Source organism: Haliotis rubra, unplaced genomic scaffold (assembly GCF_003918875.1).
Source record: "Haliotis rubra isolate DU_JTF1 unplaced genomic scaffold, ASM391887v1 Scf120, whole genome shotgun sequence".
NCBI lineage: Eukaryota > Metazoa > Mollusca > Gastropoda > Lepetellida > Haliotidae > Haliotis > Haliotis rubra.
In genome coordinates, this window is record NW_025765115.1 from 624,521 (window position 1) to 641,529 (window position 17,009).

Here is a 17,009-nt window from a genome sequence, read left to right on the forward strand (position 1 = left end):
ACACCAAATTCAATGATCTTTCAAGTCTCTCCTTAAAACACACCTCTTTCGCACAACATTCAATTAGAGTTTCGGGAGCGTGTGTTTATATTTGCATGGATTTGGGTTTAACTTTAGCAATGGATACGAGACGCTTTAGAAATCAATTATTATTAGTACTAGTATTATGTTTTAGTTTTGGAGTTAGCAATGTTGACATCAGCCATGCAGCATGCACTGTATAGCTGTGACATAGGTGTACATATGTACGTATCTGCCAGTTTGGTGGGAAAAAGGAAATGAAAGCAAATTACATGTCTTCAATGTGGTTACAATTTTAGTGAGAGCAAATACGTTCAGGTTTGGAATATTAATCAGTTCCTGAGCCAACTCGTATGCAACAACCGGGTTAACTTATAAACTGCAGAGTGACAAGTCAATTAACGGGTTTTCTGTTGCAAATGTTATTTCAAATCTTTTAACAGCTGGTATTTGGGCAACGTGAAGTTTGAAGAATCTACGCATATACCAGACCAGACGTAAGAATATGAGATTATATGTTGCCAAAATGTCTCTACCTTCTGAAATTTGCATTACAAATTACATATCTTTTAAGACACTTTGATCACCCCAACTTTGAGATGTCAGTCACGCTTACTAATTAACAAAAAGAAACAACGTTTCCCCTTCAACGTTGCTGCTGTTACATTTAAGAGTTTATTTTCGGAACATTATTTGTGGAAACAAATAGCGGAATACATGCAATACACAGTTTCCTTTAGTAACACATAATAACACTTTCAGAGTATATTTATTCATCTGCATTAAAAAAATAACCATGGTTGTTCCAAAACATAACATTACATATATCCCAGGATAAAGGATTAAATGTCGAATGAGTGAGTGAGTGGTTTAACGCCGCTTTTAGCAATATTCCAGCAATATCACAGTAGGAGACACCAGAAATGGGCTTCACACATTGTACCCATGTGGAGAATCGAACCCGGGTTCGACGCTTTAACCACTACGCTAGGTCACCGCCCCAATGGGGAATGAAGCAAACACATTAGAAGAAAATGTCATTGAAAGAAAGAGTGAGTATGCTTATCCACAGCGTTTAGCAATATTCCAGCAATATCACGTCAGGAGACACCAGAAAAAGGACTTCACACATTGTACCCATGTGGAGAATCGAACCCGGGTTCAACGTTTTAACCACTACGCTAGCTCACCGCCCCTATGGGGAATGACAATATCATGGCGGAACATTTGCAAATCATGGCGGAATATATGCAAAGAAAACGCCCACAATGCTGATAGATTTAGTCAACACATACTTGTCAATACAATTCATAATTATAGATATCACACTGTGAAAGGCAACCAGGAGAGAATATTACATGCTCGTAATTTCTTCCTGGATAGCTTGCTTTTGATATTGTTACGGCTCAGGTTACTAACTCACTTGTGATATTGCCTCTGTAAAAGACAATACATCTATTCATTAAAAACCATGCAACAGATTATGTATGTATAGGAATTGCCTTTGTAAACACAAACGAGGTCTACGTAATTCATTTTTCAATCTCAAGTTAAATTTGATAGCATTTCCTTCAGTTACATAACAAAAGCTTTGAAAGAAATGCGATTGCTATCTTCAATATTGCTGTATTCCATTTACCTCTGACCGCAAGTGAGGAGCCTGGAAATACAGAATATATCAGAATCCTTTCATACTGGATTTCGGGGTATTGATTTCAAGGGTCATTCATGGACAACTTTATTGTTAGGCATGCTAGAAAATATTTGAAAACCGTGACCATATTTACTAAACTGATACAATATGTTTTCTCGAAACAAAACTGGTCTATTCTGGTTGCCAAATGATAAGTATATTTCAAGCCTATCCAAGCATTAATGCATTTGGGGACCCTTAAAGTGTCCCTTCACGCGGTGTTTAAGGATGAATTAAACAACATTGCACAAGGAATGGGCAAACTGGTATTTTTTGTTCATTTGACATTATTGCCGCTATAAATATTTATAACATTATCATAAGAAGGTTGCAGTTCATTTCCGAATCACGTGAAAAGTTGTTAAAGTCTAAGCAGTGAAAGGACAGTTCTCTATCAGCCACTCCTTGCTGCTGAATTGCTGAGAACAATCACAAAGCAAACACCTGTGGTCAACACTTCATTGCATTTCTCTTGCTAAGACCGTCACACGTAAACATCACAGGATGAAGAAAGCGATGATTCTATTCCTGGTGGCTACAATTTGTGCTGTAACCCTAGCAGTATCAGGTATTACTTTGTTTGTCTTGTTTCTGAGATTTGAACTGATTACGTTTTGGTTTGTTAGCACCATACCCGTGTTCTTGTGTTTCACTAAGGCGGTAAAGACCTGCATGTCATCAAGCTCACACGCCATCATATAACTGAAATGTTGTCCAAAGTGGAGTTACACTCATTCATTTGATGTATACTTTATCAGAAGGGCTGACACTTGTACCATCATATTTACGCTATCTTCAGGGGACCTTTTGATGTTCAGTTATATGCGCTTGTGCTGCATTTAACACATATGACTATTCACGTCAATGTTAGCACTTCCCATTACAGATCTGATTTTGAAGCTGTTCAAACACTGGCGATTGCTTCTTGAATTGAATATGCATTACATGGAGAGATGAGTTTACGTGTATGTAAAAGATGAAGTGATAATGTATTCCGTCAATTCGTCCATACTTTCATGTTTCTGGCACTTAAAAGTTGAGGTCATTACGGTTACTGTACGTGTTGACATTTTCACGTGTAACATTCATGATCGACATTTCCAGATGACTGAAATGTATACGGATATCGCTACATGGTTCAAGCCGTTTTGAACATTCAGAACAAAATCCGGTTCAAACTCACTTCATATATAGTAGAGCCGTTTTATTTCCATATTTAACACACGCAGCCGAATCGTATTGTGTCGAACTGATCCGTCGAATTCCCGGTTGTGTAGAACTCACCCTCGTAATGTATACTCGGATCAGTGTCAGATATCTGGTTGTCTCGAGCTCATCACAGAGTCACATGTATACAAATTAGTAGAGAAAAAACTCCAGATGACTCGAACACAGATTGAGTTGATTGTGTTAGTGAATCTGTCTTTATTATCTACAGAACATAGTAGATTAGAAGTTGTGTAATGATCTGTCATAACCTGATGCTTCGTTTGAGGAAAGAACTTTTGTTGGTTTTCTCGGACAACGGATAGCATGTTACATCGTGTAATATTATTTTATGAGACAAACAGTACAATATCAATGTTTTTCGTCACAAATTACAACAACGTTTATGAAACCAAATGTACAAAATTGTGTTTTTTTAAGTTGATGATCTCACCCCTGATCAATGCCTATATGGTGGAGTGGTGTACAACAGCGGCGATAGTTTCAAGTCCACCGATGGTTGCAATAGGTGTGGCTGCGGGGGAAAGAACGCTGTGTTCTGTACGCTCATGGCTTGCATTCCAACAAACGTTGATGGATAGAGGGGATGCTGATGCAGTACAACACCCCGTGTAGCATCCAAAATGATACATTTGTAATCCCAACAATAAACTGTTATATGTTGTAGAACATTTCCTTGTGTCAGTTTTGAAAAGAATGCACTATCCAAAAAGCAACGAATATGCTTCCATGTTGGTATAGACATGTATGTTTCTCGGTAAGAGAGTAGTTGTCGCACCGTCAATTTGCACAATGCAAACCACAGTTAATGAGTTATTGAGTACAGATCGCCCTGGAAACATATTAGTTTCTTACTATCAAGGGCGGTGGGGAAGCCTAGTGGTTAAAGAGTTCTCTCGTCACGGCAAAGTCCCGTGTTCGAGTCCCCACATGGGTACCATGTGTGAAGCCCATTGCTGGTGTACCCAACCGTGATATTGCTGGAATATTGCTAAAAAACGGCGTAAAACCACACTCACTCACTCTTACTATCATCTAAAATGAAGAAAACTCTAAAAAATCCTGTCGACAACGAAATAAGTATGTATTTTCAAAGCAACATGGCCTAAAAGGTACACATTACTGAAAATTAGTTTATCTCTTAATTGTTATCTCTTAAGGTGCGACGTTAATGTCTTCTTTAGTTTGTGAATTCCGCATCTGATCGCGATAAAACACATATGTATAATCACACGCCTGCATATTAGCTTCTTCCCAATCACTTAACAGTTCCTTTACCGTAATGGTTTCTACGTTTTTCTTCCTGATTACACACACTGGAAGCTATTTCCATATACTCTGGTTTCTACATGGTGTGTGAAGGAAGAACTTATGTACTCGTTTTACTGTGAGAACGAGAACGAGAACTCTTTGATAATTCACAATGTCACACTGTGTCATTTACTGGTCTTTAATAAAAGAGATATCAATTCTATTCCACATGCTCCATTTCACAGACACCAAAACAGCTATGCCTGATTTTCTACAACAAAACGACATCACGAAGTTGGTACTCATGCTCTAACCTTAGTTACAAGAACACAAGGATGAACTAATCCATGTTTTCCTCCCCCACTTAACATGTAAACCAATTATCACATTTTAGAAGTCGCTGATGATTGATCAGTCTTGTGTGGCTGACTGAGACAAATCTGAAATGCACAGGCGAAGAGGCCCTTACTACACCAGTGTCCTAACCTGATCAGTTGTAGTGCCTGCTTATTTCACAGTCATCGCTGCTCCCGAAACACTTGACGGAGCTGACAGCAAGATGTACACTGAACATGTATGAGAGGCATTCCCCATGGTTGCAACACCTGCATCTGTGGTCCAGCCTTGTTCACTGCCTGCACCAAAATGACATGTCTTCCCGAAAATACGTTGGATAGGAGGAACCAATAATAGAGACATTCCCGTCCAAGGATGGTTGCAGCACCTGCATCTGTTGTTCAGCCTTGACCATGGGCCACTGTCTGTACCAAAACGGCATGTCCACCCCAATGACGTTGGATAGCAGGAACCAATACTAGAGACATTCCAAACCAAGGATGGTTGCAACACCTGCATGGTTACTGGTTACTGTCGGCACCAAAATGACATGTCCACTCCCAGACGTTTCGAAGAAGGAACCAGTACTTGTGCATGATAACATGTTTCCATTGAGTTAATGGTGATAATAAAGCTAACAGGATTTAGAAACCCAGATTGTCTCCCAATTGGTATAATCCATACGGATTTAATATGGACTGGACCACGTGAACCCTGTGCTTGTCAGGCGAGGCGTCTCTCTGGCGATATTCTGCGTTACTTGTGTTGATGGAGGTAGAGAGTCTGGTAGTTGCGGCCACAGATGCCAGAAGGATTTGGTCCAATACATCACTTCGACCATAAAACCATCAGCATTCTAGACAAGTTATAAGATAGATCCTGTGTCACCATTCAAATTGTTTTGCCTAGACAACGTGCACAATCTATTCAAGTACATATATGATCCATGTTTACGATGTCTGACTTGATACTGAGTGGGGAGCTAAATAGTGAAGCATTTTCCTGGTTACGTGGCCATTCTTTGCTGTCTGATGCTCGCATTTTGACATCTATTTCTTAAACCCGACAACACTTTGTTTCAATTTTGATTAGGGTAATTTTTTACAAGAATTGTAATCTGTATTACTTTGACAAATTACTGAACTTAGCAGATGTTTTGTAAATAGAAATACTACTCTGACTGTCATGCTGATGAGTGCCGCAGTGTTCGATCCAACCTGTTATATCCACTTTTACCGTGAATATATTGGCATATGTGTTGCCCGTATGGTTAAACTGTTATCCTCGCCTTTCTCATACACGTCTGCATGTAGGAGTGCAGCGAGGAGTAACGCTCACAAGAGGCATACTTACTGCTAATAAGGGAATACAAAGTACACCTTAATGACTTTGTTAATAGTAGGTCATGTGTCAGTTCATCAATACTCACAAAAATGCTATTTTACGAATTGTGACACTGATATAATGCACACACAATTCGTGTTGACAGTTTTCACAACATAAAATGGTTTTCATGATGCCTATGATTGGTATACGGCATTTTGCTTTTATTGCCACTTACAACGTGCTTGGAATTAGTATAAGGCTTGGTTGACATTAACGCTTCTAGACATGTGACGCAGCAGAGGCACAAACATCAATGCACTTCTGAAGAGAGATTGGCTCTCATCCCTGTTAAAGGTTTTTACAACCCAAAGGGCTTACAAAACCTTCACATCTCATCCAAACGTGTTGATATTGTGTCCCAAGAGACATGGCTGTATCGAAAGTAAACGCGATATCTAGAATAGAGAATGTCCTGTCGGAAACACAAAAGCATGTTTTATTCTAAATATTTTTCCTCTGACAAACTTCCGCGTAACCGCTATTTCGTAACATCTACCTACCTAGGGCTTTAAATGAAATCATGATTGATTAGTCAAGTAAAATCTATTTTTGAAGAGAAAGCCAGGGTGAATGCAGTAAAGTAATCTCAAATCAGCCATATCTGAATATTGACAGCGCAAAGTGTTGATCTTTTACGCATGTGTCACATAATCAATTATGTAATAACTTTTTGGGTCGTGATTGACATGGGTATTTGGATAAACTCCCGCTCCAGCAAATCACATCTATGATGACTGACAAAGTACGATGAGCACAGCACCCTGTGTTATGTAACGTGTACCTAATCAATCAATGTCGTGTTCGAGTATAACCGGCATCGAAATGAAATATGCACACACAAATTGTTAAAGGAACAGTGAAAATACAGAACCTTTATATTTTCTGATTCAGAGATTGTACATATTAAGTCCTAAAATACAGCGCTCCTATAATATTACAAATTGTTAACAATTGTGCACGAACATTTACATACATGATACATATTGCAATACCATTTAACATATTAGAATACAGAAGAAGAAAAATTATTTTCATAATAACTAAAGTCAAATGCACGATTCCAGGTGTATTGTATGACGCTGTATGTATGTACTGAGTCTATCACTTGATTTTCGCGAAAGGTGAGCGTATCCTGCTCTCACAAACAGAATAAATAACTGATGCAAAGGTGAGTCTTATGTTCACCTGAGTAAAGACGGGTGTACATGACTCATTTAAAAAAGGGAAATACATCGGGCATAATTTTGTTCTGGTTGCACTCAAAAGCCTTGAATTCTGTAACATTGGTAAAAAATCTTTCGTGTAAGTTCAGTCGTACGTCTCAACGTAAAGTGAAAGTTGGCATTTGGAAAATGAAAGATATACCTCTTGTCATACAGTCTTTTGTTGAATCATAGATGTATCTGTCTGTCTACGGATTTCTATAGATCGTTGTAATTCTGTACAAAAATGGAATAAACATCCTACATGCTGAAGAGTCAAGTCAGAATCCGTCGACAGAATTGATGTGTTTTTGGTAGATGGCCGAACATGTGGGGTTTTATTATGTGTCACTGGCGCTCATACAACGTGTTGTGTTGTTTTTGCAAACAAAATGAAGTGATGTTTGCTTATCAGAGATGTATTATTTATATATTTTGTATTGAAGAACTCTTTCCTTGTCAGCTGGTCCGAATTTGGCTGCTGGCTTTGAAAGAACAGGTTGATCCTAATATATTCTCTTCTTTTCTATTCATTTCATTGTATTATTCTTCCAATGACTTAATGGTAGTATCGCATACTGACTCATCCCAGTCCGGAAGGCATTTCACATGACGTTTCACATTTTCCCGTTTTCTGCCCTACTCTTGGCATTCGCTTTGATAGGATGCGGTTGTGATCGTAATTGCAAGCAGGATTTCGCGATATTCTTTCTACAGATTTGACTAATTGATATCGGTTATTACTATCACTGATTATAAGAATTATAGGTCGAGATCAATATAATGAGTCTTGGCAGACACTAGTAGAGTTTACATCACAAGCGATAAAGTTTCTGTAACATCGTCCTATACTTAGTCAACTATGATCAGATGGTATACATACAGGAAAAGAAAAATGTAATGTTTTTTTTTACATTGTTGGACATTTAAAGCGTCAGAAGAGCGTTTCAAAGTAAGATCAAGAAGCATGCTTTGTAGTCTTAACTATGGGCTATAGTATGTAGATCCATCTAAATCTGTTGACGTTCGATTTCTGTCAAGTACACAGTGTCTTGTCTTTTGGTCTTACTTTGTGCACTCGCAATGGGTTTTGGAGGAGGCGCAAACGATCTTTCAAACTGATGGTTTTTGTCCTAGGCCATGACTTCAGCGGCGTATTTTTGGGTGCCATAAACATACTGAAAACAGTTCAGGGGTGTCTGTAGGTCAGAAAATAAAATCGAAGTGTCTACCTTAAGTTTCACTTGAAATACAAATATCTGGCGAATGGTAAACATATCTCTCATTTCACATCTTAGAATCTGATGATTAGTCAATAAACACCTGTGAAGATCTGTGTCAGAATATTCAGTTTCAGCAGCCCATGCTTGTCGCAGTTGACGCTCACGTAGTCGATGCGTGTCTTCGTATCACAATTGCGTAGGTCGATACTTATGATGTCAATCATTGTATTGTCTGGACCAGACTCGATTATCTACAGCTAAAATATTGCTGAGTGCGGCGTTGAACAACAAACGAAAGAAGCAAACATTACACTTAACATCTACTTTACAAAAGCGGTAATTGTAACTGACTATTCTCCTGGAATCTCCAACTTTCATGTGAACCTTCGAGATACTCATCTAAAGGAGGTATATTTGGTCTCGTTCCAATTTCCGCTGTGTTCAGCGCACTGAGTGTAAGTACGTAATCCGTTAAATTGAAGTACATGAGTCATCCAAATTACGATGGCAGACAAATATATTGCCGTTTTAATGATATCACATTAACCTAACAGACACGAAATTCTAACAAGTATTTCATTCAACTCAGTAATAATACGTAAGATTATTTTCCTACATACAGTTAATATAAGAGCCAATCATCTCTTGATCCTCGATATTGACTTTATTGACTACCAAGTTATTGACACGTGTAAGTCCACGTGGGTCTGAGGTCAGAATTATTTGACTGATAAAAACTAATATTATTTTCTGCATTCCCTGAGTTAAAATATACTGTTAAAAATAATTTCATCCTAATTCCTAAAACATAACGGTATCTGTTCCCTCTCTCCATATTTCATCATAGTATTTATTTGAGCAGATATGTACAAAGAATAAGTGACTTATGTAAATAGTACACTGACAACGAAAACTCCAATATTAATGATCATTGTCCAGAACTGGATTTTCATTTACACGTTGAATTATTACCTGAACAATAGAAATACAGTAACCTGACAACCGATCGTTATCCTGTGGATTTTAGGTGGACGTTTGATCAATATGTTGGATTGGTACGAATATTCAAATGTTAAAATGCTTTTTTATTATCCAAAAATTTAACACCCACGTAACTACCCTAAACAGATTTGAGCCAAAAACGAGATAATGCTTTAGCATCACAGACTCTGAGTACGTTTACTTTTTGAACAATATATTTCCTAATACTATACTGATCATGGCTGGCATTACTGATACAATATATACTACAGCGTACTGAAACAAAAAGAAACCCGTTCGAAACCAGACATGACCTGGAACTCATTCAGTATAATGGTTGGAGATATATTTTACCATTATTCACATAGACATGAAATTGTTAGAAGTGTTGATATATTACAGAACATATCTATAAAACAATCCAATGTTTGGCTGGAACTCATCCAACAACGTCGACAAGATCGAATTTTATTCCCAATCCCGATATTTTCTTAAATTCGCGGCTGAAATATTATAAGAACTGACTTGAGAGTCACAGTAATTCTAAGACATATCCTCTCAAATGTGACAGTTTTATGCGCATGTGGTTGCTGTTTCTGTCAAATTAAAACAAAACATCCTACCATAAACAGTTTTTATAGGTACTTTCCCATTGTCCCAGAATGGACTTGGTACCAGCAATATGGATCTCTGCCATAGCTGATGATGAAAATAAATATTCTGTCTTATTTTCCCACAAAACCGCGATTAATGCAGAAACGGAAGCAAGCAAACAAATTCTGCTGCAGGTGTTATTTTGATGTTCAGTGCCTTCTGTTAAGTTCCTGCATCACCATGTTTCATACACCTTACAAACTATGTTGTTTGGTTCATTCAAGCCACGTAGGCTATAAGTTGTTGTTATATTTCAGTACACGTGCATACATATGTCTTGTAAATCAAATAAAATGCAACAAACCATGACCTCAAAGACGTTTGAACATTAACACATCAATCTAATACGTTGCCGGAATACCGTGAGTTCGAGTCCCAGATTCGGTCTGGTAATTCTTGTGGCTGCCCTGCGTTCCTTCCAGATCAAGATGATCAAATGTAATCCAATTCAAATTCGCGGCAAACAAATATTATTCTTACTTCAAAACATTTCATGCTGATATTGGGTAGTTTCTACTCCCTTTATTTATACAGAACTATCTGTATAAACTGGGTCATCTGCCTATAACGAGGACGGCTTTGAAACATCAGTTTTAGTCGAGTCATTATCTAGTACGGTAACCTGTTTCACTAATAGGCAAAGGTGCGCTGTAAATACGCCTAATCTCATTAGAGGTAACACGGTCGGTAGGGTCTTATCGTGTTTGGAGCGGCTTCTTATCTCACTTATTTTCCCACATTCTTTTCTCACCAAGTGCCGTCACATTTCGCATAATTCCTTTCAACTCAGAAAAGAGGTCGTATTCAAAATGAAACTGTGTGTCATTCTCTTTTTTCTGTCCATTCTATCAAACTGCCAAATGGGTGAGTTTAACTTTCTTTTGTCGACCTTACACGTATTCAAACTGCACATCATTAGTATTTATGTACCAATGACTGACAATATGGTCTAGCATGCCTCTGTTACAAAACATGAGCACAAAATACATATACATGGATTAGTATTCCGTTTTTCTCCGTTTAATGAGGATTCCTTGTTGACATTGCTAGCTGCAAGCGACGGCACCTGCACAGTTGAAGGAAATGTCTACAACGCCGGGCAGTCGTTCCCTTCTCCAGATGGCTGCAATACATGTTTCTGTATGAAAGACGGAAACTACGCTTGTACCAAGATAGGATGCATTAATGTTGGATAACTGAGGCAATGCATTTCATGTTCTCCAATAAAATTGAACTGATGACAACCTGACACGGTTCTTGTTCATTTCATATGTGGGCATAACATATAATCTAACACCAAGCATGTACGTTTGCCCAGACAATGATCTTGCGTCCAATAACTACGCCTGAGGTGTGTCATATACAGTTTAAACGTTTCCTTACTATGTTCCCGTAACGGTCTATCATCTCGTTTTCGATCGCTCTATCACACAGACACATGGAAACTGTTGTTATATGTTAGAGACACTTCATACTCTAGCCAGCGCGTATGTCGCTATTTCTGCTGGCTCTACATAATACCGATCCTATCCTCCTCTTCATTAAAGCTTGTGATAGAATAAGCCGTACTAAGCAGTCGGATGAAACTCGATACTACTAATTAGTAAGTGTCAGAATCAATCACATACATTCTATATTTAATTACAAAAATGTGAGGCCGGTGAGGTAGCCTAGTGGTTAAAGCGATCGCTCGTCACGCCGAAGACCCGGGTTCGATTCCCCACAAGGGCACAATATGTGAAGCCCATTTCTGGTGTCCCAAGCCGTGATATTGCTGGAATATTTGCTAAAAGCGGCGTAAAACTAAACTCACTCACTCACACTACAAATATGTGTGACAGAATTGCTGCTTTAATTTATGCATTATAATGGCTGATGACACTTTGGTTCAAAACTGTCGTTTCCATAGCAAACTCTGCTTTTGATAGAGATATGATTATCTAAAGGACTTCAGGTGCCGCTATGTTCATATATATGTCACAAGAAACGTAACAGCTGGCTCATTCTATAATCTAACAAAAAGAATGCTTCTCTGTATATAGCTTGCTTTGGCCAGCCATGAAAACTGATTCAGTTTGTAAAATTAGTTGTTGAAGTCAATTTCCTATTACAAAGTGTGTTATGAGAGTGTGTTTTTTTATGCAATTTGTAATTTGTGATATCACATTGATTAAAATAGTTCTAATGGGTCACAATGTTTAAAGTTTTGAGTGTGAGTTTTGGCTCCCATCTTGCATCATATATGTTCAATGGCAATAGCATTTTTAGCGGCACGCCTTTTTGATAGTGCTTCAGAGTTGCCTCCCTTGGCAATCTTGTTTGTGTACGGTTTTCATCATGCCGTGTGTTCCACATGATTCCATAACGTTCTGAGAGAATAATGATGGAGCCTAGCTTTGCTAGAATGCTCGAGAACTGTGTAAGAGCTATATAACGGCTGGTTGTGCGACACAGGACCTTCACATGACTGGATTTACACACATCCGTCTGCCATCGTCGAGTTTCTCAACATTTCAAGACTGACCGTGCTTGCCTGCTGTCATTGTAAACAACCTTCAATCAGTATATCAGTTCTCACTGTAAATGTCAAGACTCTGGTGAGTTGATATTTTATATTTGTGACCAAATATTTTAGATTTGTGACTCAATTGCATTGTACTAGAAATCTGTATTGCCATTCATTGCAGCTTGCTCATTGTTTGTTCAATATATTATTGAATATTTTAGACTTGTCTGTGTTCTATTTTGCTGGTTCAAAGGGGACTCTTAAACCTTTTGTCACGGCAAATTTATTAACCGTAACAAGTTGCAATACATTCCGGTATTAAGTATTGTCTAACAAAATATAGCATTTGCATCTGCCAAAGTCGCGTGACGCTCTTCGAAAGTTTCCTTGACAGAAGGAGCGGTGTGGTTGGTTGTTTGGTTGGTTTGTTGTTTAACGTCGCACTCAGCAATATTCCATCTATATGTCGGCAGTCTGTAAATAATCGAGTCTGGACCAGACAATCCAGTGGTCAACGGCACGAAGAGGGTTGGGTAGCCTTGTGGGTAAAGAGTTTGCTCGACAAGACGGGTTCGATTCCCCACATGGGTGCAGTGTGTTGAGCCCTTTTATGGTGTTCCCCGCAGTGATATTACTAGAATATTGCTACACGCGGCGTAGAACCTCACTCATTCACTTCTTGGAGCATGCTCGATTGTACCTCAAAGCAAACGCAACTGGAGCTACTGTGATATTGCTGAAAACATGAACTCAAGGGTAAACTGACTGATAGAAAGTTGAGGTGACTCTTCTTCTCATATAATTCTGTGGATAGTTTGTTGTCATTTTCAATTTCTTACTTTGGAATGGAATTGGCTTTTCATTGCTGAACGATAGCAAGTCACCAACATACATCAAGCTTAAAGGCATAGGCAAAATTCCCTTGTTTTGATTTTGCCAATGCAAGCAGACATTTCGATTTATATGCATCAAGAAACAAATCTACTTGGAAGGGAGCTCTCATGTTGATGACTTCCAGTTCCCAAAAGTACACATTGATGTAATGCATGAGGACAACATATTGTTTTCTCAGTAAAGGTGGCAGGTACTTATGTTTCTGACAAATCGTCCCGAATCTATTAAGATACAGATACAACGATATCTATGGCAACCTTGTGTTATGACAATTTCTTCATATAAATTAAGGATTGAGGTTTTTTCTTTATTTATTTTGTGAGATGGTGGTGTACGACGTTATACTGACTGACTGAGTTTGGTTTTACGCCGCTTTTAACAATATTCCAGCAACATCACGGCGGGGGACACCAGAAATGGGCTTCACACATAGTACCCATGTGGGGATTCGAACCCGGGTCTTCGGCGTGACGAGCGAACGCTTTAACCACACTGCTACCCAACAGCCCCTACGACGTTATAACAAGTGTGTGTTCGATGCATGCCAAAGGAACTATTGTTCCAGTATTTTTAGACCCGTGAAAATCCGGGTTACAATTGATCTTCATTAACCTATGCTTGTCGTAAGAGGCGACTAACGGGATTGGGTGGTCAGGCTCGCTGACTTGTTTGACACATGTCATCGTATCCAAATTGCGTAGATCGATGTTCATGCTGTTGATCACTGGACTGTCTGGTCCAGACGCGATTATTTACAGACCGCCGCCATATGGCTGGAAATATTGCTGAATGCGGCGTAAAACTCAACTCACTCACTCCTGCAATGTTACATATATCAGCACACATCATTCACCAAACGGGAAACCTTTCTCTACTCAAACGGAATGTCAAAAGAGATGTTGTTTTAGCAAAGAGGAGATTTAATGTTGATTGTAGTCTGTCAGCACCATCTCTATAGCTGTTAATTCGTTACTCTTTGTATCGTCTTCTACATGCACCCCTTTGGATAAAAAGTAAAATAGGTGAGGGATCAACGTACCACGTGAACTAACTATACTCATATTTACTTAAACGATGTCAGTAAAAATGCGCTGTAAATAATACATTGTATTTAACACTTGAACTACTAATAATGATTCTTTCAGTGAAGCGTGTAATTACACGTACAGATGTTGAACGTGAATAAATCCAGTTGCACAGGGTTACGCACAAATGTGCGTTGTCAGTATCGCCATATCGCTTTTGAAGTGACCCTTATCTTCTTGTTTTTCAAACCATTTTTCGACTTAACTAAATGCTGTCATTCTCCTGTTGATTCCATTTTACTGTGACCGGAGATCTGAGTCGAAATGAAACTGTGGATGTTCCTTTTTTCCGTGTTCATTCTGTCAACCTGCCAACCTGGTGAGTTCAATTTTTTATTTCATTTTTCCATTAATAAAATAATTCACACAACAAAGAAACACATACGTAGATTTTAGATTAAATTACGTCAAATAAGCTAAATACTTAATATCTTGAACCAATTTATAATGTCTAAATTTGTTTGCCGGTTTTACCCAAATTATGCCGAAAAACTGATCATGACTAAACATCACATAAAACACATCTAGTATTCCACTTTTCTTCCTTTAATGCGAATTTTTTACCCTAGCTCCAAGTGATGCAACCTGCACAGTTGACGGAAAAGTCTACGCGACCGGGCAGGATTTTCCGTCTCCCGATGGTTGCAATACATGTACATGTATGGCGGATGGGTACTACAGTTGCACCGAGCTTCCATGCCCTAACCTTGGATAAATGAGACCTTTCACGGGACCAAAATATTCTCATGTACACATGGTGTTACGTGTGAATAGTAAACCTGAAGCGAAAATATATCATCATCTTTGTGTTTTATTGGTATTTGATACATAGATACCATGTAGGTAGGAAGACTAATGATTTATAACCGAATTCCAAGTACTAAACCCTACGTCACACTCTACCTTAAGATACATTTATTTCCAAGTGGTCGTTTTTAAATTAAAGATATCGATTCCAAAAATAACTCTTGATGTTCATATACAGCTTTTCTCTTTCATTTTGTGGACAATGAATACATGTAATTAGGCATGTTGAATAAATACCTCTACCCTCACTACAATCGTATGCCAAATACTTGGCAATGTTTAGGTATTACCTTTTTGACGTTGGTAATTGTAATTTGGTAATTGTAAATTGAAGATTCGGGTCAGTAAACAATGCTTGTCGTAAGAGGCAACTAATGGGATCGGGTGGTCAGGCTCGCTGACTTGGTTGACACTTGTCATTGTATCCAGTTTGCGTAGATCGTTGCTCATTCTCTTGATCACTGGATTTTCTGGTCCAGACTCGATTATTTACAGACCGCCGCTATATAGCTAGAATATTGGTGAGTGCGGCGTAAAACTAAACTCACTCACACTGTAATTTGAAAAAGAGGTGTAAGTGAGGCATGCATATCAGACCATGGACTTAGTGTGTAAACATATTGGAACGAGGAGACACCAACGGTTATATCACACAGAGCGAACATTCAAGTTTCTCACTGCGCTAGCTCTCGGAGCTCTCTGTGCTGTCGCTAGCCATTGCCGCTATCACGACGACCACAACCATGCATAAAGTTTATCACGCAACCGACTAACTGTTATTTTTACAAACAAGTGATGACTGCCGTGGCGCCAAATACTCTTTCACCAGCTACATATTTGTTTTGTATTTGTCAGTATGAATTTCTATTTCATTGCTACCATCGTGTAATTGGTGTAGTAAAAACGTAATGGAGCAGTTGGGTGATTCTCCCTTCGCATGTAATCTGGAACCACTCTGATTAAACGGAGAAATCTTGCAGTATAAATTCATCAGGGTAATGGTACGTCGGTCGGAAATCTGTTCAAGATTCACCATCATTGCTTTTCTAAGAATATACACAGGGATAGAAATGAGGCTGCATTTGGGGTTAGAGGGAAAATTTTAAGATTCTTGTAATGACCTCCTACATATTAGTGGCAGCTACATGTCTAACTACTTCATATTTTGAAACAATTTTTATGTCTGAAATTTGCCCAGTGTGCCGAGTGTGCAGAATTGGTCATGGCCAAACAACACAAAACTAATCTTCCACTTTTCTCTTTTTAATGTGGATGTTTTACTTTACTACTTGCAAGTAACGTCCCCTGACGTCTCTGTAAAAATGTATTTTAATAGAACAATTAGAAGAAGCTACATATAAATTCAAAAGTTGCATCCTGTGAGATTGTAGATTAAGAAATACGGACTTGCTTCATTTAGTGCTATAGTATTACCGTAAAGGGTTGGGAAAGGAGTACTATGTGGGTTCGGGGACTGTGAGACAGACTAGTGATGATATTTGAAGGGTAACGAAGGCGTCACACATTGGTAATGAACTGGGGGCGAACATTGTTCAATGGGACGTAACTTCCATACCAGCTCATACCAGGAAGGCCGAGTTTATTGGATAGGTATTACACGTACATATATTTGTATAGGCTTGGAAGTTTCACAAAATGTCATATAGAAGAAGAATCTTCAGTTTGTTGGAATTAGAGTAAGGGCAAACAACTTTAAGTTTTAAATATTTACCTGGGCCTAGA

General features: G+C 38.5%; 1 protein-coding gene and 1 long non-coding RNA gene across 2 annotated transcripts; both read left to right on the top strand.

Annotated features, from left to right (window-relative positions):
* The first annotated feature begins 1,917 nt into the window (after positions 1-1,917).
* On the top strand, positions 1,918-3,607 carry LOC124263722. Its single transcript, XR_006894921.1, has 2 exons — positions 1,918-2,282; positions 3,362-3,607. It is a non-coding gene; the product is annotated as an uncharacterized LOC124263722 (long non-coding RNA).
* Positions 3,608-10,719: 7,112 nt separating this feature from the next.
* Positions 10,720-15,514, top strand: LOC124263632 (protease inhibitors-like). The gene is made up of 4 exons (XM_046698284.1): positions 10,720-10,838; positions 11,025-11,168; positions 15,029-15,267; positions 15,479-15,514. The coding sequence occupies exons 1-3, from the start codon at positions 10,784-10,786 to the stop codon at positions 15,172-15,174; spliced, it is 345 nt and encodes a 114-aa protein (XP_046554240.1). The 5' UTR covers positions 10,720-10,783; the 3' UTR covers positions 15,175-15,267; positions 15,479-15,514.
* Positions 15,515-17,009: the final 1,495 nt, after the last annotated feature.